This window comes from Diplotaxodon limnothrissa, linkage group LG15 (assembly GCF_057381915.1).
Source record: "Diplotaxodon limnothrissa isolate DT_005_m linkage group LG15, D_limnothrissa_male_GT1.1, whole genome shotgun sequence".
In the NCBI taxonomy this organism is placed as follows: Eukaryota; Metazoa; Chordata; class Actinopteri; order Cichliformes; family Cichlidae; genus Diplotaxodon; species Diplotaxodon limnothrissa.
The window spans coordinates 20961624-20988840 of NC_140610.1; the positions used below are offsets into that span (position 1 = coordinate 20961624).

The following is a 27217-nucleotide window of genomic DNA, read 5'->3' on the forward strand; positions in this document are numbered from 1 at the left end:
CTCATGCTACCCTTTCAGTGGGTTCTGTATGGACTTACCCTTTCAGCATCCAGCAGGTTGGCAGCAAGCCACTTAAGAGTTGAGTTAGATTTGGATTACATTTTAGCTGCATGCTTAAGAGTTCCCAAACAAAAGCTTTCAAATAGACTTCTTCTGCTATGAGATTTACATTAGCTGCTAAATGTGGCTGTGACTCAAACCACTTTCTGCTAGACTTTGTACTCTCCTGGCTGAAGTATTAACATCTTTCCAAAAATTGGAACTTTTATTAATATTTATCAGTTGAAATAACTAAAGGGTTTTATAAACTCTGTTGTCAGTTTTTTTGCGTAGCAGCTTATGGGTCAGGTTGTAACACTCAGGATTTACAATATCACAGAAAGACGATGCTACAGGCTTCAGTTAGCTTGTTAAGTTCATGACAGTACAATTAGAAAAAGACTAAAGTGTTACCGATTCTCTCTAGAGAATAGGGCAGCGTGTCTTAGGGTTTCAAAGTCCACTCCTCTGACTTAAATGCCATCGTGGGACCACAAACCTCGATGAACTAAAGCAACATTGCAAAGAAGAGTAGGCCAAAATTCCTCCACGATGACAAACCCTACAAGTTATTGCTGCTAAAGATGATCTTACGTTTTTTTTTAAAGAGGAATTCAAGCTATTTCCTATTATTTGGTGATTTGATAGGCAAAATGTATCCATTATGCCTGAGCAAATGAAGCCCCCTATTAACAGAACCGGTTAAAGCAATATTGGTTATCTTCCTTTCGGATTTTTGGATTGCCAAAGTTGTAACTTTTTTTGTATTTGTTACAAATTACCCAAAATATCCAGCACACTAAGTCTCTATTTGGTATGACAGCAAAAATAGCAGTGCTGTGTTTATTTCCCAAGTCATTTTTTTTTTTCTAGTGTCTGACTTCTGTAAGATCTTTAGTGACGACGCCCGTGATTATCTTCGCCGTTGAAAATAAAGCTGACATGTGCTCCAGGGAGGATTGGCTAAGTAGGTCTGTTTTGTTTTGATGACTCGCTCTGAAGTTTATGTGGAATTATCACTGATTGCAGACAAAGACAGGAAGGGATCTCTCCTCCTTGGTGATGCTGAAATTGGGATCGAGGTCAGCGGTGGCTGTGGAGTTAATAATTTTAGCTATCAGAGCAATTAACTACAACCCAGATAAAGAAACGACAAGCAGAGCGGTTGATACCTGATGTAAGAAGGTAAAACAGATATCAGAGGATGGAAACTATTTGATCCTTTGCTGGTTTTGTCTTTTGTGCAGCTGAAATGTTATTGAGTTGTAAAAGTAATATCATAATAATCTCTTAATAACAGCCTCGGTATGTGAACAGATCTTTTAATCCTTCACGTCCTGCTGTGAGCTCATTGTTGGATGATAGATTTTAATTTAACCTTAACAAGCTCGCAACACAGGTTTGATTTACACCTCTTGTGTCTCGTCACTGTGCATACCTATACAGTTGCTAGCATTTGCGCAAGTAGAGGCACATTTTTAGACCCTTCACAAAATTAATTTGACTCTTGAAAATTAAAATGCTGCACTAAATCAAAATGTTCCCAAGTCTCCGGAGGCATAATTACTGTACTGGCACATACGCCATGTGGAGAAACCGTATCATCAAATATCGACTTAACACCAGTGTGAGACACTTGCGGTTGGTGTCAGGATGCTGCAGCGTCTGCTTCACTGTTCTGCCACCCTCCTTTAGCTTATGATTTAGTAGGCAAATCTCCAGAGAAATGCAAGCAAATGATCGCTCAGAGTAACTGAGACAGACGTAATTAATGGCTCAGTGTTCACATGCTTCTGCAGGAATATGCATGCCAAAAAATTACAAATTGTCCCCCAAGTGAAATACTCCACTGACGCTGTGTTAAATTGCTGCTGTCACTGACCTTGGACTAAATATTTCACTTCAGGTAGAGCTTATCTGGACTAAGTCTATGGGAGCTTTTAGTGAGATAAAACAATAAATCACCTAAAGCACTATGTTCGGGTCCCTTTTTGTATTTAAATGAAAATGCAGGAATCAGCCTGGTCCAATCAGGAGGATTGACAGAGGTGAGGCAGTACGTGAGAAGAACTCACATGTGCGCGTGTGGGTGTTTTTGTTGAGGTTTAAAGGGGATTAGATGTGAATCAAAGGTGATCAGTGAATGTCATGACAATGGGATTCTTCTGTTAACTCAGATAATTCAACAGAGATACTGTTAATTAAAGCGTTTTCACCTCCATCTGCCAGCCTCATTCACACAAACAGAGGTGTACACTGCATTCGAAGGGACAGTTGTGCTTTCACTTGCCTTTAACCCAAACCTTAACAACCAACGACCTTCCACTCAGTCTAAACCAAAAGTTAGCATTAGTATATAGGCAAGTCTTATGTCTCTCACACAGTGCATTGATGGGCGCTGTGTCTCAGCCACTACAAAGACACCTCAACAAATTTATTATGTTAACTGGATTTGCTAAAAATGACAATATTTGTTGTGCATTTACTTCTATTGTAGGCACAAACTGGCTTAGAACGATGAAGAAAATCTGAAGGAAATAAGAGATAAATTAACACAATACTGGTTTTCATTAAAAGGTCTGTATAAAAAGAGTCGTATTTTTTTTTTTTTTTTTGGTTAAAGCTCGTACAACAAAACTGACAGGTCAGGCAAACTGGCTTAATCAAACTAGCCGCATACTGGAGCCTTCTGTGACATAGATTCTTGATGGAGGGCGCTTTAAATCAAAGTGGTGTTAAACAGTAGAAAATATTAGTTCTAAGATTCAGTAACCTGGATCTGCAACAACAAGCTATATAAAGTGAGGATGGCAGGTGAGACAAACTGTCACATGTAGGGCACCACCTGTCTGAGAACCATAGGGGTTATGACAAAAACTAGAGAAATCCTTTGATCCTGAAAAAGATCTTTGAAGGCTTCAGGACTGGCAGAAACATCCAAACTTTCGCAGAAGGTCAATTAATCGGCAGTAGCTACCCTCTGCCATAGGATACTGAGGTGTCCAAGCCCACTGTGAGGCATAATCTCAACAGCATGTCCTGTGTTTGCCCTAGGATGTCTGCAACTCCTCACCTAGGAGGCACAGAGCTTGACTTATGGAGAAGCAGCAGTCAGTTTGACTAAGCCCCACACACCCTGATTTTCACTTTTGTCTTTCCGTAATCAAAAGGTCTGCATTTGTTAAGAATGTTGCCTGTAGAGATTTTGCCTACACTGACACAAAACCAAACATATTTGGCCTGGCTGAATCGTGCATTGGCATTTAAACAGCTGTGTCTAACCCCATCCTATCCCAGTTCCAATTTTAGACCCAAAGCTGAGTCTTGAAACAGCCCTGTGAAGAAATTAGGACTCCACTTAATGCCCCAGTTTCTGAAACATTCACACTTTTACTTTTTCTTGTTCACAGAGAGCCATAGGTTGTACTGCTAGTGAAGAAACTTGTAGAAATAACACAATCTTTATCTTTACTCCAGAGCTCCAACCTTAGTCTCAGCTACGGTAGTTCCCAGATGGACTCAAAACTTTTTTTCCCTGTAGGTTTGTCTCAGAATGCTGTATGAAGAAGTGAGACAAAGAAAATACAGTGGGGCAAAAAAGTATTTAGTCAGCCACCGATTGTGCACGTTCCCCCACCTAAAATGATGACAGAGGTCAGTAATTTGCACCAGAGGTACACTTCAACTGTGAGAGACAGAATGTGAAAAAAAAAATCCATGAATTCACATGGTAGGATTTGTAAAGAATTTATTCGTAAATCAGGGTGGAAAATAAGTATTTGGTCACCTCAAACAAGGAAAATCTCTGGCTCTCACAGACCTGTAACGTCTTCTGTAAGAAGCTTTTCTGTCCCCCACTCGTTACCTGTATGAATGGCACCTGTTTGAACTCATCATCTGTATAAAAGACACCTGTCCACAGCCTCAAACAGTCAGACTCCAAACTCCGCCATGGCCAAGACCAAAGAGCTTTCGAAGGACACCAGGAAAAGTATTGTAGACCTGCACCAGACTGGGAAGAGTGAATCTACAATAGGCAAGCAGCTTGGTGTGAAAAAATCAACTGTGGGAGCAATCATCAGAAAATGGAAGACATACAAGACCACTGATAATCTCCCTCGATCTGGGGCTCCACGCAAGATCTCATCCCGTGGGGTCAAAATGTTCATGAGAACGGTGAGCAAAGATCCCAGAACCACACGGGGGGACCTGGTGAATGACCTGCAGAGAGCTGGGACCAAAGTAACAAAGGTCACCATCAGTAACACACTACAACGGCAGGGAATCAAATCCCGCAGTGCCAGACGTGTTCCGCTGCTGAAGCCAGTGCATGTCCAGGCCCGTCTGAAGTTTGCCAGAGAGCACATGGATGATACAGCAGAGGATTGGGAGAATGTCATGTGGTCAGATGAAACCAAAGTAGAACTTTTTGGTATAAACTCAACTCGTCGTGTTTGGAGGAAGAAGAATACTGAGTTGCATCCCAAGAACACCATACCTACTGTGAAGCATGGGGGTGGAAACATCATGCTATGGGGCTGTTTTTCTGCCAAGGGGACAGGACGACTGATCCGTGTTAAGGACAGAATGAATGGGGCCATGTATCGTGAGATTTTGAGCCAAAACTTCCTTCCATCAGTGAGAACTTTGAAGATGAAACGAGGCTGGGTCTTCCAACATGACAATGATCCAAAACACACCGCCCGGGCAACAAAGGAGTGGCTCCGTAAGAAGCATTTGAAAGTCCTGGAGTGGCCTAGCCAGTCTCCAGACCTCAACCCCATAGAAAATCTGTGGCGGGAGTTGAAAGTCTGTGTTGCTCAGCGACAGCCCCAAAACATCACTGCTCTCGAGAAGATCTGCATGGAGGAATGGGCCAAAATACCAGCTACTGTGTGTGCAAACCTGGTAAAGACCTATAGTAAACGTTTGACCTCTGTTATTGCCAACAAAGGTTATGTTACAAAGTATTGAGTTGTATTTTTGTTATTGACCAAATACTTATTTTCCACCCTGATTTACGAATAAATTCTTTACAAATCCTACCATGTGGATTCATGGATTTTTTTTTTCACATTCTGTCTCTCACAGTTGAAGTGTACCTCTGGTGCAAATTACTGACCTCTGTCATCATTTTAGGTGGGGGAACTTGCACAATCGGTGGCTGACTAAATACTTTTTTGCCCCACTGTATATGTAACCCCCCAAATCATAAAGTTAAAGTGGGTTTATCCCACCTTATCTAAACCTAGCGGTCATAAAGTGCAACTACTTTCCTTGAGGGAAATCAGCATACACACAGTGTCTCACCCACTCACACATATCAGGTCTAATTTGTGTGACTCCTCAGTGGTTTTCATCATACTGAGGTTTCATTGTCTTAGCCATAGCAGCGGTAATTAAGTTTGAGGGAGGCTGTTTGATGGGATTGAAAGATGTGAAATTGCCTCTCATAAGTTCTTGCAGAGTGCTAAATCACAAAGCTACTGTACTGTGTGTGTGTGTGTGTGTGTGTGCGTGTGTGTGTGCGTGTGTGCGTGTGTGTGTGTGTGTGTGTGTGTGTGTGTGTGCGTGTGTGTGTGTGTGCTCACGTCAAATCACTCCCTGAAGTCTAGTTCCTATTAATTGAGCACCAGTCAGCATTTACACTCTCAATCTTCAGTATTAATATTCTGCCAATACGGTTCTTTCTGTAAGTGTGATAAACTGGCTGCAACTGCTGGCTGCCAACTTCATCCTGGCATTGCATTACAACATAAGGTGAAGTTCACTTTTCTATACGGATGTGCCTCTTAAAGCCTCTACATTGCTTTAAATATGAATGTACTACACTTACCTTTTTGCAATGACCAAGCAACATGTAATTTTAAAGGTCTGTCTTCAGTAGCATACCTTACCTCATAATAGTACTGAACACACCCTTAACAGCTCATCAAATATAGAATAGGTGGATTTACATTTACTCAGGTTTCATTCCATTTAGTTAATGACTGACATTAAAGGGCATGTGCCCAGATATTTAGGTCTTGAATGTTGAAGTTTGGACTTGGGCTAACAATCCTATCATTCAAAAAAGTTAGTGAGAGTGAAAAAAACCCATCTTCTTCTATTTATACTAGCTAGCGAGCCTTGTGGCAGTCTTTGTAATGAGTGATCTTTTAACTTGTAAATAACAAAGACATTATCTATAAATTATTTTTTATCACCACAAAAATCATTTATAGATAGTACGATAATTTTGTAAAACAATGTTTTAGTCATTAACCTGACCTGTCCAGAGGTCAAGAACTCCTCCTTAGGACAGCTCTATAAACTATTTTGTAAACTCTTAGTTTCTCTTTATTCCCTTTTCTTCCCTTTTCTAAAAAAAAACATGCAAAATATTTGAGCACAACACAGACTTTTTTTTTAATCAATATTAAAGTTTTGTTGGTGAACTTGTGACCACACATGATTGACTGACTGTATATAAAGGTGAGGATAAAATAATTACTCCACAATGAAACAGAGCAACATATTTTTAACATAACCCCCGATAACCTGAACTTCTATTGAGCAAAAGCACAAGCCACTGCTGTGCAGTGATGTGCTTTAACTTTGTAATGCTCAAAGCTTGTAAAATCAAGTTAAAACTGAGCATCGTCTTCCAGTTTACACACAGTACAAAAACTTCAGCAGGAGTTTGAGCTGCCGCTTGAGAAAGCATCATGCCAAAAACAAAAGAAATCAGCTTAGACAACAGAAAAAGAATTGTTGATGCTTACAAAGCAGGAGATGAATTAAAAACCTTATCACAGAGCTTCCAAATGTCAAGAACTGGAATGAGAAGTTTCATCAAAAAAATTAAAGAGAGCTACACTGTGCAGAATAAGCCCGGCAGAGATTGGAAAGAAAACTATTGAGAAAAGTGTCTAAAGACCCCAGAACAAATTCTGAAAACAGTAATGAACAATTAGCCAAGTCAGGACTTTTGATCTCACAATCATGAGAACCTTAGACAGAAATGGACTGTGAGGTTACAGACCAAGAAAAAAAGAGCCCAAGAAGAAGAGACACTTTCCAGCCAGACTGAAATATGCTACGGAAACCTGAACAAAGATGATGCATACTGGACATACACGTCAGATGAGATGTAACTACTGTAGTTTTTTGCCACAGAGACACTGCATACGTTTGAAGCAAGGAATCTTTCTTTTTTTTTTTTCTGAAGTACAACCCTAAAAAACAGTGCGCCCAGTGAAACATGGTGGGAGTTTTATGCTGTAGGGAAGCTGCAGTGCATCTGAATCTGGGAATCCCACCAAGGTTGAAGGATAATCATAAAAAAAAAAGATATGTGCTGATCCTAAAGAAAACCTCAAAGAATTGGCAGCAAAACTGGGTCTGGGTCATCGCTTTGTCTTCCAACGTAATCAATACACACATCGCCCCTGGAGAAGAACTACCTCTAGACGACCAAAGTGAACAAAACCCCCCCGACTTGAATCCAACTGGAAATCTGTGAGGTGAACCAAAGACCAAGGCGCATTCCAGAAGACCATCGCAGACCATCAAGGCATGTTTAAGACGTGCCGAAAACTACAATAAACGGCTGCAGGCCGTTATCTAGCAAAAAGGATATAAAATTGACTAGTAACAGTCTTAACCCTGGTAGTTTTTGGTTTATGTGGTATAATATTGTTTCTGTGTACCAAGTAACATATTTTAAGTGTCCAAAATAAAAATAGAATGTTTAAAAAACCTGTGTTAAGAATTCTTTGCTCTGTTTAAAACAAAAAATAATAATACAGGGCCTAATAATTCTGACTTCATTTGTAAAACATCGTCATACCCGTGGTGTTGACATCCATATGAGATTCTAAATATTAAAACCTCAACATTATCATTAATCAAAATACTAGAATTTCAGTCATCAAAACTGAACCATAAGCATCTTGGGTGGGCTGTAGCTTACCACAGGCTATATTATTTGTGAGCTAGTTCAATTAAAAATTCTACAAAATGCACCAATATCACAAATACAGCTCCAACTGTCTGAAAACTTGTCAGAGTGGCCACTATCCACATGAATGAGTTGGATAAAAATATTTCCCCTCTGTATAGTTGTTTTAAAGGTGGAAAGTATCTGTAGAGGCCAAAACTGTTTGTGTGCAAGGCTGTAAACATGCTGTTTTTAATGGGAAGTTTTAACATATGAGTTTATGGGGATTGACCTGGAAGCTGGTCTCAAGTGGCCATTAGAGGAACTGCAGTTTCACTGAGTAAAAGTCAGATGTGTCATGCCATTTGAAGTCTCTGGTCTGCTAGTTATTTAGGTTTAATATTCAAGCTCATTTAGATACTATATTTAGGCTTAGAACTATATATATCAAAGCTGCATTTATCAGCTGGTCTTTAATGATGTTTGAAAACACCCGTCTGCAATGTCTGAAAGTAGGGAAAGTAAACCGAAAAGAGTTGTATGACAGCACAGACCATCAGTCTTTTCATCAGTGTCATTTAAACTGGGGGTAAATTATAATTTAATTATTTCCTTCTGTAAAGATGTTAGAGGTTGGTTGTTGTTCTTCTTAACCTACCCTAACAGAGCTTTCTTTTGTGGATTTGACTCTCCTCTAGGACTTAACCAAGCAGCTGGACGAGGTGACCCAGAACTCGGAGATTGTGGAAATCCGTCAGAAGGAGGCTGAATGTGAACTAGAGGCAGCCAGAGACCGAGTTCAGCAGCAGGCAACTGAAATACTTCTCAAAGCCAGTAAGACCCACAATCTCTTCCCTTTCTCTTTTCATGAGACCTGTGAATTCTTGCATCCGCACTAGACTCAAGATGCACTCTATGCTTTCCGTGCAAACACGTCAAACATATCGACTAACAGCTCCCCTCATCTTGTCTGACACATCGTTGCCTGTTACACTTTAATAGCATGTTGCTGTACTGTATATCGGGGCTAATGGTGTTCCCGGTCCCTCAGAGGCTGCTAGAAGAAGCCTTGCTGACGACAGTGCCCAGTTTGTCTGTGTTTATGTGCACATGTAAATGGCTAAATAGGTGTATGTTAGAATCTGGTCTAATGTCTTATGATGTATTTCCATCACTACTTTGGTTAACAACATTGCATAAACATTACTGTCTGAAACGTGTGAGCAATCGCAGCCACTTTGGTGCGGAGTCATTCTCGGCCCATTAGCTCCAATGAGTTCGTTGTATCCAATGAGAGCATTTTATCACTTTCCACTGGAGCTGCTTGCATGTTAGAGACAAATAAGATCCAGCTGGTAAATGCAGCCATGGGAGTCTCATTTACCACACTACAGATCAGAGGACCTCTCAAGGTTGTTTGCAAAGAAATGACCATGAGTCCTTTTTGCCTTTTAAAGTGCCTTTTGTTTTTTAAGTTATAAAGGTAAAAAAAAAGTGTAAGAGTGGTAAATTTCAACTTAACATCCTTCAACAATTACTAAATGTGTAGTCTTGAGTTTAAGTTTTATGGTTTGTATGTCCAGAAATGTCCAGCACATTTTCACTCCCAGCTCACATACAGATGCTTGATAAGGACCCTTTCTTGCCACATTGGGTGTCCATTCATCCATATATTTTCCTAACAGCTTATCGAGTTAAGGGCCAAAGTGGGGCTCAAGCCTGTTCCAGCTGTCACGGGGGAGAGACAGGGTCTCTAATCCATTGCAGGGCTAGCATAGTGACAAAAATAACCTTTCAGACTCTCACTCATACTTACAGCTAATTTAGAATCAGCATTTAAGGCCTCTCACAATCACAAAGACCAATCAGTTACTAACTGGCTACCACCAGTTGGGTAACAAAAATGTTTATTTCCAAACTTGTGGAAGTGAAATCGGTCACAAAAATGGCTGCAACAAAAATTTCTTGTGATTGATTTAATGGCAAGCAGTTTGACACGATCACCTGTAGTTCACAGGGAAGATGGAAACTTATCTTCAGAGAGTTGTTATTTACTCTCCAAGTTCTAGTGAAACTAGAACTTGGAGAGTAAATAGTGAAACTAGAACTTAGAACTTGTGTGAAGCTTTCTAGAAACAGAATTATTGCTGCAACTAACACGTGAAAAAACACAACTTTTACTTCCTGTTTTGCATTGTACTTTAACAGTTTCACTACTGCTCTGGGAATAGTTTTAAAAGTATTTGTGGGCATGTCAACATTTTCATTGCTAACTACTGGAGAATGTAGCAAGCCCCTAGAGATCAAAGCAATCTCAAGCAGGTTTTCAGTGAAGAACTGTATAGCTCTGAAGTACCCAGAGACAAAGACATGACAAAGCAAAAGAATTCTAGCTCCACATAGAAAGGCCCCAGGGAGTTGTAGACCTTCTTCCTATGAGTCAGGGTCAACTATGGCACAATCACAAAACTGAAACTTTTTGACAGCCCCTCGTTGTAGCTGTGTTGGCAGCATCAATAAGAACCAGCAACATGCTGATTGCATCAGTTGGATATTTGTATTCTTCTCGCCTCTGCTCTGCCATAGGTCAGATAAGCAGTCTGCAGGCCACCCAGATGACCCAGGAAGCAGCCATCAGAGACCTGGACAACGAGCGGAATCGGCTGAAGGACAAGGTGGTGCGAATGGAGGAAGAGAGGGAGGCCCTTCAGAGCCAGGGCCAAGCACTGGATGAAAGACAGAAACAGCAGCTCCAGGCCCTGGAGAAGGTGCGTGTGTGTGATGGTGAAGTGTTTTGTATTCATGTCGGACAGGAAGCAGCTCTGTTATGAATAACCAATAAGTCATCAAGATGCAGAAACTGATCTTTTTTGTAGTTTGCTTCACACCAGTTTAAAATACAAGGACTGTGAAGAAGTCAGTGCCCATACTTTTTAGTGTAGTGGTCCAATGTCGATGGAGTTGATCAGTAATAAGTAATACCTACTGACATCAGGTTTTCACATTAGGGTTACTTTGTTAGAAAAAAAATTGTACCCAAAATGTTATTGTGAAACCCCAGCATGAAGCCTTGGTCTCCTGTATTTTTTTGTATTTATGTGCATTTTAAGTAGTGAACTTGTCTCTCCTGACCATGTGACCAGGATCAAGCAAAAGTAGATTTAAACGTAGACTCTAGTCCAAATTCATTTTTCAAGTTTTCTTTTGCTTGCTTCTCTTAGTTTGTGATACTGACTGTACAGACGAGACTGCAATCCCCATGTGAGGCTGATGTCTTTCCCAAACCAAGTCTTTACAGAAGTAAAAAGAGCACTTGATTTTAATTATTGATGTATCTGAGAGAGTTGTACTTGTAGGCGAAGTCAGATTTTTAGATAAGAGCATGTAGATTTACAGTATGCATAAATACCCGCCCTGTCTATCTTTCGTTAGTTATTTTGGCATATTTAGTGCGTTGCAGAGGAATTCCTAGGGATTAAGAAGAAAATTAATCGTAGGTCTGCAACAAAGTTTAAAGCATGTCATCTGTGCAAGATGACCTGTGGTCGTCAAACAGTTGAAAGGGTCAAACTTGTCGATCACAGCTTTTACAAACTCTGAAAAAAGGACAGCTGCTCCTCTTTTTAGAAAGCGGGACTCTTAAAGGTCAGATGATTTAAGCAACAGCGTAGTCAGCAGACCAACCGCAGCCGATAGTAAATGTCAAGTGTTGCAGCCTCATGTGTGTTTTCCCATTCTTTTATATCTGACATTTGTGCAGTGTAATCCTCTGGGAGCTGAAAGACTTCTCCCACTGAGTGTGGTTGCTGTGAATTTAGATGTCTTCCCAAGGATAATGGAAGATCTCAGATCACTTAAACTTCATGCCATCTTTCTTCTATGGCTGAAGCTAAATTTCCAAACCTTTCAACACTGATTCATCATTATAAATTGGCTCTTGATGAAATTTATGCAAACTCAACTAAATTTGATAAAAGTTCCCATCTGACCTCGACGGGTTCAGTTGATTTATTAATGTAAAATAACTTTATTTATGCTTAATGAAATTTTACCTTCACGCTATGAATGCTTTTTGTATTAAAGGTCCCAGAGAGGTGGGTTGAATTTTTTCCAATGTATTTTTGTGTCACATAGTCTACATGTTTTCTCATCTGAAAAAACACATTGAAAACTTTTATTTATGTTGCGTGAAGTCACAACAACAGTTGCCTCAAAGCTCTCCTATAACAATACAGAAAAAACAACAATCAGACGACCCTCTCTGAGGAAACACTTGTCAACAGTGGGAATGAAAAACGCCATTTTAAGAGAAAGAGACCTCCAGCAGAACCAGGCTCAGGGAGGATCAGCCATTTGCCACAACTGGTTATAGGTAACTGTTACTCAACCAGTTTTACACTCCCTCTAACCTAAAGCCAGAATCTCTATTTGGTTCACGTTATTTATAACCAGCTCAAAGCTGGTTATAAATAACGTGAACCCGTTTCTGTCTCCTCATAACTGTCTGAAAAGAACTTTTCATTTCAGGTAAACTTAAAAGAATTTTCTTAATACAGTGATATTTTAACCCTTAGTAGTGAAATGGAGAAATTACACTGGTGTTTGTATTATACTTTGGACATATCACCTCGATCAAAATGCAGTTATAGGGTCTCAGGACCCCCAATGGAGCAGCAGATCAAAATGCTGCACTGAACATGAGTGTCACAGTAACTGAATGTTCCCCTCTAAAGTTTAGTAAAGTGAGTAAACAGAACATAACATGTAATGCCAAAAGAAAACAGTCACAAGCTGAACGGGCAGTGAAGCAAGAAATTGGGAAGAGAGCATTCCCATCTGCAGTAATTTATATTTGGCGGTGCAGCTCTGTTCAGGGACCTCTTCACCCTTTACATATGAAAGCCAGTGGCGAGGAGGGCTGCAGCAGGACCAGATAGGGAAACGGTGCCAACAGATGAGACACTGACCAAGTCAGTTAAAACATGGAAGGATAATTGACTGAAGTTATAAAGAGCTAATTTACTTTTTCTGCTACACTGAGACAGAGTTGGGTTGCGAAGTGGCTTGAAACCGAAAACAAAACAAAAACAGTAAGAACCATTCATAATCAGCTATAGCAGCCCTGACTCAGATGGGTTCATGAGTGTTTTAGATGTAAATACTTACTGCTAAAAGTCCCGTAAAAAACAAATGCTTTGTACAATTGAATGATAGTGAATGTATCGTATTTGTAAAATAAATTAAAATTACCTTGATGTAAACATTGCAAAGATGATTTTTATAATTACATTTAATTGTTAATGTAGTGATATTTGGCACAGTTCCTTCCAAGTGAAATCCATATAAATTTGCATCTTTTTTGGCAATGCAGACCATGTTTTCTTCTTTCCTTGTTTTTTTAAGACAAAGATTGGATCAATTATGGTTCGAAATAAGCAACATTAGTGAACAAGAAGAGACGGAACTATAATGATAATTTCATTGACCTGACTTAATTAGGGAACATGTGTGAAAAGTCATTAGATTAATTGTTTCCTTGGTTTTCATTTCGGTTCCCTCTTATTACCATTCTCTCCCATTTTGTTTGCTTTTATTTCTTTGAGTTTTTTTTCCTCTGTCTCTCTGCAAAAGGAGAAATTAACCTCTCAGGATGTTCATGGCCTGTTGTTTGTGTCACACTGTGGAGATGTGGCGCCCATGGCTTTGTTGGCCATATGATAACACAGCAGGCTTGCCCAGTTTGTTAGATGTTGTTTTTGGTAGTTTTCCAAAACAGCCTTTGGTTCTGAGCAATTACTGCACACTAATATGATCGTTCTTTGATCGGAGATTAAAGTTTTTTCATGTTGCTGCCAGTGTCTGATGATCTGCCAGACACTCAGTAGGGTTAATGAAAATTGTGAGGTTGAATGAGATATAAACTGTACATGTTTTAGGACAGTAAAATGTGTCATGCTGAGAAGTTATGTTGATCAGTCAGTCTAAATGACTTGAGAAGCTAATATATTCACATTTTTCTTAAGCCTAGTATTTCTAGAGTTTAGTTTAGTGGACAAAGGAAGAGTTTTACACATTACGTTTATCACACTTAAGCAAACATTTAATTTGTAATGAGTGAATATAATTTGTAATGGGCTCTCTGTGGTTATGTAAGCATTTAGTATCACTAAATAGGCTGGGGAGCTATTACGCTATTAATTCTGAAGCAGTAAATTTACTGCCATTAAAGTATATAGAACACTAGGGTATTAGTATGTCATAGGATATGATTTTTAATACCATGAGATGCCGATACAGATGTCTCTCCATCTAATAAACCAACAACAATGTTATAGTTTCTGCATCCACCACCATGCAAGGCTCCACTTATGTCCATTGATATAAATTTTGTTATCAGAGTGAGAATATCAAGGGAAGAGGGTGGAAAAGTGAGATAGCATGGAGATTAAAAATAGTACACCGGAGTACTGGGAGGGTAGGCGTTCAAGAAAGAGTGAGGTGGCAAAGGAAAAGCTTACAGTCAGTTGTATGTGAAGCTGGACACACTATAGATGGACAAAGTTGATGAGCCGTCAGAGAAGTTATGTGAGGGGAGGTACAGGACATTTATGAGGACAGCAAGACACTGGTGAGGTGTGTGGTAAGAGTGACAGATGGGTTCAAGTTGGGGTGAGATTAAATCTGCTCAGAGCCCCTACTTGTTTGTGGTCATGATGGACAGGTTGACAGCTGAGCTCAGGGAGGAGTTTCTGTGAACGCTGATGATCACAGATGATATTATGATCTGTAAGGAGAGTAGGAAGCAGAGTCTGGAGAGGTGGAGGTATGCTCTGGAGAGAGGAGGAATGAAGCAAACAACAGAATGAAACAATGAAACAAAACAGAACATGTGTGTGAATGAAAGGGAGACAGGTGGAAAGATAAACATAAAATTGGTAGAGTTAGTGAAGGTAGATGAGTTGGAATACTTGGGGTCAACCATTCAAAGTAATGGACAGTGCACAGGAGGGGTGAAGAAGAAAGTGCATACAGGGAGGAGTAGGTCAGGTGATTTGTGACAGAAGAATATCAGCAAGACTGAAAGGGAAGGTTTACAAGATGGTAGTGAGTCCTGATTTGATGTATGTTTAGAAATTAGAAATGAGTGCATCAGAGGGACAGCTGAGGTTGAGCTGTTTGGAGATAAAGTTCAAACGAGGGAAGGCTGAGATGGTTTTGACATGTGCAGATGAGAGAGAGTGCATATTAGGCTAAGTATTTTAAATGTGGAGCTGCCAGAGACCACAGAAAAGATTCACAGGTATAGTGAAGGAGGACATGCAGAAGGTTGGTGTGACAGAGGATGATATTAGTGATAGGATCAGATGGAGGTACCAGCTATCTGCTCAAAGGTGTTCTTAGCTTGGTTAGATGTTACTTCTCTTAACCATGGAATTAATTCTGTCTTCATCCACCTTAGTTGTCTCGTGTGTCTTGCTGAGACACGTGAAATTCAACATTTTAATTCAACTTCAGATATTATGTCTGCTTCATTTGTTATATAATAATAACTAAGCTATGAAACTGCTTGTGAATCCTCCAATTACTTTTGAACCTCTAAAAATGTGATCTGTATTTAAAAATGTCTGTAATTCCTAAACAGTTAACGGGATTTTTTTGTAAAATGTGATATATATTGATAGTTTGATTTGAAATTAATTAAGGCTGGCATAGTCTATATGACAGGCCGGACTCAAACGCTACATTCAACCTTTCATTCGCTACATCAAAGTAGACTGGTGGACTGCAGAAGTTTTACTAGATGTCATCTGCTCCACCTCCCACCCTGCTTGTTTACATCTATTACAGCAATTAGCGAGAGGGGAGGGGAGCTGTCGCGGCTACAGTGCAGTGTACAGTGCAACCCTGGGTAAGTGACGGGTGGCTGCGTAACCCAACAGTGAGTCGGTGACACTGATGACATTTGCAATTAGTTTAACAAACATATATTTGTGGTGCCAAAGATTAATTGTTCACTCAGCTAATCCCTCGCTTCTATTACCAGCCACTTAGCCTCTTTATTTATTTATTTTAATAAAATAACCATCAAATAACGCATACGCTTGTCATCAGTAAAAATGCTGTCAGAGCCTTTAATGGCCTACCTGAAATTCAGTGTGTGGACTCCTGAGACTGAGCAAATTTAAATTTAAAAATATATATAACCTTATTTTAAAAATTATTTTTATCAGTTACTTTCAAGTTTTCTTCCTGCCATCCCTTTTATGTCTGCCTGTAGTACGCCCTGATGTGCTACTGCCACCAGATGATTGGTGTGGTGCCAATCTCTTGTTAGTGCGCAAAGAAACCAGGAACCTACCCAGCTCCACAACCAGAGCCCACATGTTAACTTTATCTACACCTTTAGCTACAGTTTTTTAATCCGAGACACACAACGAACAGAAATTTAAAGCTGGAAACAGAGCTGCTGATTTTAACTCTAATCTCATTAGTAGTCAGATAATCTTGGTATAGTCTTTAATAGGATATGTTCCCTCAGATCGCTCACTGTGTGAGTCAGCTCAGCTCATGTGTATTACAGTTCCCTTGTGACTTTTTTTTGGCGAAGTTTAGCCAATTAAAGTTTTGTTAAAGCCATGCAAAGAGGAAACAGCTGCTCTCCTGATTAAAACCAAACTTTAGCGCTTGCATATTAATTTTTTTTTGTCTGTTTTGTCTGTTTCCCCTGAAAATCACTATTTTTTGACTGTAGCCTTGATTCATACTATAATAGCTTCCCAATGACAAACCCAGTGCACTGTTGCTGGGTACAGAGGGCATTTGTTCTTGCCTGTCTGCTCATCTCTGAGTTACACAGTTTATAGAGCCTGACAACAACCTAACTCTGCAGGACTTCATTCGTTCTCCTTGTGTCTCTCTAAACAACATCTTTTCTACATCTGTTCTTCACTGCATTTTCTGCCTCCTTGCTCTGCTATTCTACAGCTTCTCCTCTCATTTCATCCACACATAAATCACTGCTGATAACTTATATTCATTCTTTAAATGATGCTCATTACATATTTTTTTTGTGTTTATACTCATTAACTTAGCATTTTAACTTGGAATTTCAGGCTTTTTAATGTTTTTCCTCCTCTTAAACATCTGTCACGTCTGTAACTCATCAGTGGGTCGCATTAGAAGTTCGTTTTGAACAAATTTTCACTTTTTTCTTAAATTTAAAATTACTATTGGATTTATCTATACAGATGAGCATTTTTTACAGTACTCATTAGTTCAGTTGCAAGTGCAGTTTGTAAACTTTGACACAGTGTTGTCTCAAATTAAATGATCTAAGTTGTGCACTTAATGTACATAGATGACACTGAGAATTGTGATTGTCTTGCTAGCTCTTGTAACTTGGTTGAAAATTTCTCAGGTCCCTCTCTTTCCTGCAGGCAAGAAGGGCAAGAGTTTTACTTACTTGTTTGACTGTACATCATCCAGGTACTTGTGAAGCACTTCTAACCATAGTTGATTGTTTGAATGAGTGTACAACACTGGTACATTGACATTTTACCACTAGGAGGTTTTGTAGTAAGCCAAAATGCATTATGACTAAAACTAACACTGCTGATGTGTTTGCCTTAAACAAATAATTCATATGTAAAGTGACACTATAGATCATCAAAACTGTTTCCTGTATGGACACCAAAGTTGATATTTGGACTTGTCCAAGAAAACAAGAAAAGAAAAAAAAAAGTGAAAACAGCCACACGATCAGGTCAACATATCCTGAACTGTTTGGTCTCCGTATTGCTGCTTCTTATTTTATCCCAAAGGTCACCGTATTATACGCTGTTGTCATCATCTTGCGATGTCCCACTGCAGAGTCAAATATAGTTTCTGTGCACCTAATTTAGTTACATTTTTGTCAAACATAATATTACATGCCTGCCTATATTAAAGATCGTTTTACAATGTTTAAAACGTGTTGGTCAGAGTCTTCAATCAGCAGCTGTTCATTTCACTTGGGACTTCACTACAAAACATCCCAAAGTCTGTTTGTTTCTTTCTGCATGAACTCAAAGACCTACTGTTTAAATAATGAGTAAAAAGAAGTTCTCCTGTTATCAGCTAGACTGCTTTAGCATACTTAAAAAACACAATACCTGAACACCAGTGTGATAAAGACCGTTGGACATCTAGAATCCAAACGATTGTATCTTTACTTTTGAGACTGATAATGGGCTTCATTGTGTCCTAATCAATAACCCCATTATCAGTAATCCCAGATAGGCTGTGCCCAGGCTTTATCAACTTTTACTGTTCAAAGAATAACACATGAGAGTGACGTGGCGAGAAAGAGTAGCACTGTATAGAGGCAGCCTGGAGGATTATCCCCAAGCAAACGGTGGCAATATGGCTGAATAATGCAGCATATGTTGTGAATGTCAGCCCGAGCTCTGTGTCTGTCTATCGTCTATCGCAGCGCTCACCTTTGAGCATAATTTAAGTTCGCACGTGCGTTTTCGGTGTTTTTTAGACCCTCCGTGATGAGAAAGTGTCCCACGAGAAGGACGTGAACAGTCTGCGAGCTCGATACGAAGAGGAGACCAGCCAAATGAAGGAGAGCCAAGCTCGAGCTCTGGAGGAAGTCGCCAAGAAGAACAGGGTGACCCTGGAGACCGCTCTCAACAACGCCGAGAAGGACAAGAACCGCCTCCTGGCTGTGAGTACACACACACACACACACACACACACACACACACACACACACACACACAGGGACATGTTTTCATTGTTTTCAAGGACAGAAAGACATACAGGGCTGGCCTGGGCCCTTTATTGTAAATGTTCCAGTGTACACCTCTGATATGACGAAGGTTCTTCCAGACCAGAGCCTTATTATGAAGTGAAGCATCTGACACATGCAATCATAACAAAGGTCCCAACTACAAAGAAGAAACGACTACATTTAAAGCTGGTGTAGTTATTTAAAAAAAAATAGATAATCCAGCAGGTTGAAACCGAAGTAGTTGGAGAGGAAACTAGAATTCTGCAGTGCCTCTGGCCTCTGTTTTCAGGCTTTACTAAAATGTAGCCTGTGAGGAGGGACTTGAGCAAATTTCACACTAGCCTCGGTGCAGTAGTTTAAAGAAAATAGTGGGTTGAATGGGCTAAACCAGTGCATCTCAAGTTTTCTTCCTTTGTCTGTTAAAACAAGCCAAAAAACATAGAGTTAAAGGTACAGTTTGTGAAATCTCACCACTGCTGTAGATGTCAGTAGCTTGCTGATTGCCGTCCATTTCTGTTTTTTTACTCCTCTGAAATTTAAGTGCGTAATCCTAATTATGGCGGCTGTAGGTACAAACAACTCTGTCAGTCTGCTGTTTATGTCAGCTGGGTGTCCATGTGGAGCCTCTGGAGTCAGTGAAGCTTATTTCTCTCCAATACTGAGGTGAGTTGTTGAGGATGTACAGAACCTTTCTGTTGAGAAGTGCTGCTGTTAGCCGGCCTTAGTGTTGTTGTTGTTTGTGTGGGTCGCCTGTCTAATCTGCTGACTGTAGCTGGGACAATATCACGAACAAATAAGCATGTTTATGCATTTTTTGAGTGTTAAAGCCCAGTGTGTTTGAGTGTTTTTATGTCATGTCACTTTCTAAAAACACTTTTGTATACTGCAGCTTTAAAACATGGATGGATCAGATGGTGGGTTCACAGGGCACAATGAATGAAAATCAACAGGGGTTTATTTTGTGATTGCCGCATCTTGAGTAATCAGCGATTATTGCTCGAAGCCGAAGGAATGTGAACAGCTGTTGATCCTGCATCATCAGGCCCGGAGCTATTCTCAAGCCGTAAACATTCTGTTTTTCGAAGAATTTCTGATGGACACCAGATGTGACAGTAAATTAACTTTTGGTGCATAAGTATTTTTATTTGTTCTGATGCATTAGATTTTTTTTTTAACTTTATGCACTTTTGAGCTTTGGTAATATTTTAGTCACAAGACAATGTGCAGCTAAAAATATGTCAAAACATGGTCATCGCGTGGTGCCTTGCTATCGCCGATTTGTGTGCTCCACCATCCAGCACAGTCGCCATTACTGTGATGGGAAATCATAGTGACAGTGTCTACTGGTGCCTGCTGACAGTGACAGCAGTACAGGTAATTGGGTTAATAATGGAAGGTAGTGGGCCCGAGTTGCTGTTTGCGATGATTAGAAACTAGTGATTGGGCCCATAAACATATCAGGAAATGTTTAGTGAGGTCACAGGGAGAGTGAGCTGAGGGCCATTTCCCCAGTTTTTCTAGTGCAGTGGTTCCTGGCTGACCAATAAAAAGAATCACGGTTAAGGTGCTTTTGCATTAACTTAAATTTCAGGCCCAAAAGCTGTGTTCATCTTTTATAGTGTCTGTGATCTCAGCCCACTAATATTAGCTTGCTAACTAGTGTGAACTTGTTGCACGGTTTTGAGCTAATCAGCTGCATACTAGTCACTGGGAGGTTAAATACGTTTAACCAAAACCTTCTGTGGTGATTTTTTGGGGGGGGCTAGGCCATCAGACATCTTGGTGGCACGCACACCTAGGACAACTGTATAAAATGTATGGTAAAAGGGCCACTCTTCGTCCAGTAAAGGCTTGGGCAGCTTTATTACAAACTTTGCCATTACTGTTGAATTCCCTAGAACTGCACATGTTGAAAAGCTAGAGTTGTCAAATGTTGCATTCAATCAGAAATAAAGTGAAAGAAGGAGATGGTGAACTGCTCAAGATGACAAGCAACTCGTTGGCTTCAGGTACTGACCTCATCTAATACAAAAATGTTTGGTAAGTAAGATGCTGGTGTCCTTTAATCTGCATGGTTAAAGGACACTGGTCTGACTGGTCAGACTGGTCAGATGATCTGAGAGATCATCTGACCAGTCACTCCTTGCTGTCCCCATGTCGAGACTGAAACACCGAGGGGACCGAGCTTTCGCTGTTGTGGCCCCCAAACTATGGAACAAACTGCCCCTCCATATCAGGCTGGCCCCAACACTTGAAATGTTTAAATCACTTTTAAAGACACACTTTTTTTCAAAGGCTTTCTAGGAGTATTATCAGAGTCAGTTTGTAGTCAGTTTTTAGTCAGCTGTTGATCATTCTTAATCTTTCCACCTTGTTAATCTTATTCATTGTATATCTTATTGTTTATTCTACTCATGTTGTGATATTTAATATATACACTGATTTATTTTTATCTTTTTCAATTATATATTTATTTTGTTTATTGATTTCATTGTATGCTTAAAGTATGGTTTTTAACTGCTATCTCTGTTTTATTATTGGAAAGCACTTTGGTCAACTTTGTTGTTTTTAAAAGTGCTATATAAATAAAGTTGGATTGGATTGGATGGATGGATGGATTAGTCTTCAGGAAATAATTTTTAACAAACTAACTTGACCAACTTGATTTAGCATGTATTTTTTAAGGAAAGTTTCACTTGCACATAGCTGTAGGCTGAAACAGCATCAGCGGAGCAGTGGTGTTGACGAGAGAGATGACCGGGGACTGATCCATTGATCTTGTAGTAGACACGCTTCTCTAACCTTTGACTGCAGCAGTCTGATACGATCTGACATCTTACAGAGTAACTTCATTATTTATTTAGACTGTTGTCCAATATTCACTCTCTTGTTTGTGGTCTGCTAACTGCAGAAGGAAATATTTTTCTCTCGCTCCTAAATGACCCTCTGTGTTTATCAGTAATTTCCTCTCTACCATTTGCTACACAGCAGGTAGAGTATTGTAGGTTATCAAAGGAGCTTGCAAATAAAGCGTCTGGACTTCTTTAAGTTGCTTGAAGACGTTTCACCTCTCATCCGAGAAGCTTCTTCAGTTCTAAGGTCAAATGGTGGAGAGTCCCAGATATAAACCTAGTGGGAGTAACCCCCCACAGAGGGACAAAAGGACCCCCTGATGATCCTCTAATCGCCTGAGCCAAGGTGTGAAACTGGGTGTGGGTCCCAATCAGCCAGAGTTTCGGGTGTGTTCATTGTGAAACCTGGCCCCACCTTATCATGCGAATTCCTGAGGTCAGATGGCCCAGGATGTGGGTGGGCGTTAAGGCGTCTGGGAAGGGATCTCAAAACTGGATTATAGATGGCAGAGAGTTGGTGTCGTAAACCCCCGCCTCTGTTCAAAGATGGTCGCTCACAGTGGACATAGATGGCTTCTTTCACTCCTCTTTCAAACCATCTGTCCTCTCTGTCCAAAATGTGAACATTGGCATCCTCGAAAGAGTGTCCTTTATCCTTAAGATGCAGATGGACTGCTGAGTCTTGTCCTGTGGAGGTGGCTCTTCTGTTTTGTGCCATGCGCTTGTGAAGTGGCTGTTTGGTCTCTCCAATGTAGAGGTCTGAGCATTCCTCGCTGCACTGTACAGCATACACCACATTGTTAAGTTTGTGTTTTGGCGTTTTGTCTTTCGGGTGAACCAGTTTCTGTCTGAGCGTGTTGCTGGGTCTGAAATACACTGGGATGTCATGCTTGGAGAAAACTCTCCTGAGTTTCTCTGATACGCCGGCTACATAGGGGATGACAATGTTGTTGCGTCTGTCCTCCCTCCTCCCTTTGCAAGCTCCTTTGACTACGATGACCTGGATGACTGAGAACCTTCACAGACATATTGTAGGTTATATAGAGTATGTGATGGAAAATTTGCTGTCTGGAGAGCTAAACTTTGAGATTAAATTTACTTTCAAACTAGCTGAAGTACGTGTAGTTTTATGTAGTTTATAACACATAAAACAGTGATATCACAATTCACCATGGCAACTCAAACGACTGAGGAATATGAACACAAGTCAATGCTGATTTTTTAAATAAGGAGGAAAGAGAACAGTCATTAATAATCAGCTTGTGTCACCCTGTTGTCATCATGTACAGAATAAAAGTTTGACATAAAGTATATCATACTTATGTATGATATACTTTCTGTCGTCAAGTTTTTATATTTCATTTTGAAATCTAATTATTCAGCGGTAACCTCCATCCATCCATCCGCTCTCTTCCGCTTATCCCTGTCAGCGGTAACCTGACAGGGATAAAAATGTACACTAGATCACAAAACTGATGATAGAAATCTGATGAATTGGATCAGATTCGGTGTCCCGTTTGGACTTTAGCTATTATTAACCCAGGCAGCAACAGACTCCCTCAAGTCAGTGTTTTATTTCTACTTTATACTTTGTAGTATTTCTCTTGTTTCCATTGTTCTTGTGTATTTTTTTGTTTCCTTTTTGCTGCTCACCTGGATTGTTTGACGAACGTCCTCCCTGTTTGAAATTTGCTCTACCTCTAAGTCACAGTTATAAGTGGTGACATGTTGTTACAAAACTTTATCATAACCCGGGAGGCACCTACTGCAAATAACCGTGTAGTTAGAGTTGATATTATAAAACGATGAGCAGACAGATAATCAGGAACGACTCAGTCAAAATACAAGCTGTCGGCTCGCTCGGGTTCTTTGCACTAAGGATCTGCGGCCTGCCAAAGGATGTGGTCCTGTCAGATAATTCAGTCTGCTCATGTTGTATTCATTAGCGAACGAGTGGAATGACAGACAGCCCGCATTATGTTGCATATGTTTTTCTATACCACTGGCTACAGTTACAGTAGGTTGCAGTTGTGTGTGTGTGTGTGTGTGTGTGTGTGTGTGGTGGTGGTGGTGGTGGTGGTGGTGGGGGGGGATTTATGTTGATTATTAACAATCTAGGTTGAAAATGAAAGTTTTTCCTATTCCCAATTATTAATATAGTCCTGTACTGTGAGCCATACTCATTTACCTCTCCACAAATGATCTTATGTAAGTTGTGTGTGTGGATTACTAACAAGTAACTTATCACAAGCCTGTTTCTGCAATCTGTACAAAAACTCTCCTTTATTCACTGCCGCAAGAGCTATAAAGAAGATACATGCTGTGTTTTCCTAGACACTTTGTAACATGTTTTTCACAAAGGTCTAAATACTGTTTCAATAGCTTTTTTCTGCTGATGCCAAAAATGTAAAGAAATGCTGAATACTGGCTTCGGTATTCAGTTAATTTCATATTGAATTTCAGGTGATGCCCCTCTTTGAAACGCTTCCTCTCAGGCGGTGGAAAAAGATCCGACTAACATTTTCAGTTTATTGTTGTCACAAGACTGTCAGTCTCGTGAATACAAAGAGCGCAGTTTTTCCTGTGTGTAAGAGGAAGAGCAGATGTGATTCTCTCAGAGAGGCTGAAGAACGTTTGAAATTGAAAATCTGTTTGAAAGATGATGATAGACAGAGCAGTGGGCTGTGATGTTTGGAGTTTTTTCCCTAATTTTGAAGTTTGTGCTTACTAAAGTCTGTGACTGTTCATGCATTGTTTACTGAAATGTTTCGTATTGTGTAGTACGCACGAATCAGTTTAGCAATCCGGGACTGATGAAGGTTTGATTAAAGTTTCTTTTGGATATTGAGATTGGTGAGTTAGGCTCTCACAACCTGATGGTTTTCACTTTTCATAGTGCTGAAAATCTTCACATTTTTCCCTATCGGATGACAGCACTGACGGGATCATTATACCTGAAATTACTCCTCATATAAAGGCAAGTAAACTAAGATTACAGTATTTAATCTGCAGAAAGTGATGGATATACTGTAGTCAGTGTTGGGTATTGGTCAGAGACTTGCAGACAGTGATCAACTAATGGGTCTTCACCCAAAGTGTGCTCAAGGTCACAGTTGTCATTTTACTGGCAAGAACCTGTGAATTGTGATGGATTGCGAACCGGATGAGCCACATCATTGATATTCTGGCTCTGTAATGGAGTAATTCAGTAATTACATCATAGTTATTAATCAAACAATAAGCTACATAAGTTCCTCGATTGTCTGCGTGATTTGGGGGGGGTAGGAAAAATGTTCCAGCATAGTTTTTTATGTGCGTTGCACAACAGCGGCTTTTCATGACAGTTCATGTGGAAGATGAGGCAAAAGTATTAGAGTGATTTATGACTGCTGAGGAGCGATGATTACATCTTCTTGCTAAAAAGAGCGAAGAAGAAAGTCACATTTGCAGACGTACAAAGAAGCAAACGTGAAACACTGGCAAACATGTAAAAGTGACAAGAAAGTAAAGAGAGCGCTGCGCTCATGCAAGAAACAACAACCCGCGACTGCAAGAATAACATCAAAGCTCTGTGCGGACCTGTAAAACGGTATATAATGGTCACACAGAGTTAGCAGTGAGAGGTACCCAGACCCCGAGTGATGCAGCCAAGCAGCTGATTCGGCTTCATTTCTGACTTGCACTGTTGTAATAATAAAGGCAGAGATGAGCAGTGATGTTATATCCTGCATGCTCTCAGAGAAGAATCACTGTAACCACATTGTTCCGTGCTCTTCTACCAACTTTGCCCTAAGCTTTGTGTTATTGCTTATTAATACTTAAACAGTCTACTAAAAGGATTTGTGAAAATTACATAGGTGTTACAAGTTAATAATAGAATAATAGAATGTTAAAATCTAAGTTTGGGAACCATCAGTCACATGGAATAGACTGTAAAATCTAAACAGATGAATAGAGATAAATGTATTTTCTTATGAATGTACAAAAATTGAAATGTTGAGGTGAAGCAGAAGAACCGTTTAAATTAGAAAGTTGAGTACTAGCAAGTCAAGTGTTGTCAAGTATAGTACTTGATTACTGTACTGAGTTACTTTCCACCTCTGCCTGAGTGTACCTGGTAATGGTAGGGCTTTGAGTCTTTTTAACTTCAGTGTCAATGTGAAAGACAGTCATTGCTAAAACACAAACCAGCATGCAAACAAAAAGCAAGTCCTCTAACAAGAGAAAAATGTATCACAGGGTGATACTACTGCGCACATGTTGTTACTCATATTCAAAGTAGTACACCAACTAGCACAGGCACGACATATGACATCAGTTGCATTTTCTTTTGTTGTCTATAGACTAAAATACATCAAATGATGCTATAACTGTGACTAAGAAGCTGGCAAAAATCAAAGGAGGAAATGCAACCTACTGATGTGGGTGCGCATTTATATTTATCACCTATAAATGTAATCTGGAACACCTCTGGGCTCTCCTAATCTGAGCTGGTAGGAATGTGAATAACCCGATGAAGGTTTTGTCAGTTTTATTATGTCACAAAGCAACCAGATCCAGAACAGGCATTTAAAATAGGTTCTCAATGAAAACAAAGTATAATAAGAAGTGGCAGCTGATGACAGCCACATGTGCAGACAGTTCATGCTGCCTGATGAGTCACATAGGTGACAAAGAGCGTCTTAAGCGTTAGGTGCTATTTCAGGGAGATGCTTAAACTAGTGCTCCTCGAGTTGTTGTAGTGTGTCTGCTACAGAAACAATAAAACATTAATTAGATTAACACATTGCATGCACATGTTAGAAAACATCAAGCTACATAGTAAAAAAAGGAACTTTTTAAGCTTTTGCTTCTTTAAAGGACAACGTTAATTGTTAGGGGGGGGTGTCGTCTTTCAAATAAATGAGGAAATAAGGCTTGTTAGAAGCTTTGAAAGTTCGACATTGAAAAGAGCGCAAGACCAATATATTTAAATTCACAGTCTTACCAGGACACGGATGACATTTACTGCACATAAAACTCCAAGTGGAGGGTATAAAGTAAGTAAAGTGATCAAATTTAGGGCAAAATGATTTGATGTTGAAGGAGACAGATGTGAGCATTGGCTCAAGGATATGGCTGTGGTAACCAGTACAGTGTGTGTGTGTGTGTGTGTGTGTGTCTGTGCATATATGAGAGTTTCTAAAACTTCTAGCATCAATATTTTACTGATACTTACTTAGAACAGCGTGTGGCCTCCCTAACAGAGCTTAAGCACATACATGCACAGTTCTTAGATGACGCTTTTACCCACTGCTTGTCTGCTGCATATTCTATGGTATATATTTTTACCCCATTACCTTTTTTTTTTTAACTCTTAAGAAGAACATGAGTTTCTTTTTGGAAAGCACTGAGTTTCTTATTTCCCTCTCGTCTGAAATGAATGCTGCAAAGTTCATTAGTAAATGTGCTTTAAAGAAAACTCCTGATTCAGATGTCACAGTTGGATATAAGGAATGTAGAGCAGTAGTTTAGGACCCAAGAGGCAAGACCTAGAGAGATCAAACAGAAAGTCAAGAAAATGTGAGAAACCAACAGAATCCAAAAATGTGTAGAAAAAAGGCCAAAAAATAAATGCAAAAAAGAACT

At 39.8% G+C, this 27217-nt stretch overlaps 1 protein-coding gene across 1 annotated transcript in view; it reads left to right on the plus strand.

The window, feature by feature from the left end:
• Positions 1 to 27217, plus strand: part of fam184ab (family with sequence similarity 184 member Ab) — a 216477-nt gene that overhangs the window by 104577 nt on the left and 84683 nt on the right. The window contains exons 7-9 of the mRNA XM_085372694.1: positions 8659 to 8794; positions 10547 to 10728; positions 18486 to 18671. Of these exons, the coding sequence (XP_085228820.1) occupies positions 8659 to 8794; positions 10547 to 10728; positions 18486 to 18671 (504 nt within the window). The remainder of the gene's footprint in view (positions 1 to 8658; positions 8795 to 10546; positions 10729 to 18485; positions 18672 to 27217) is intronic.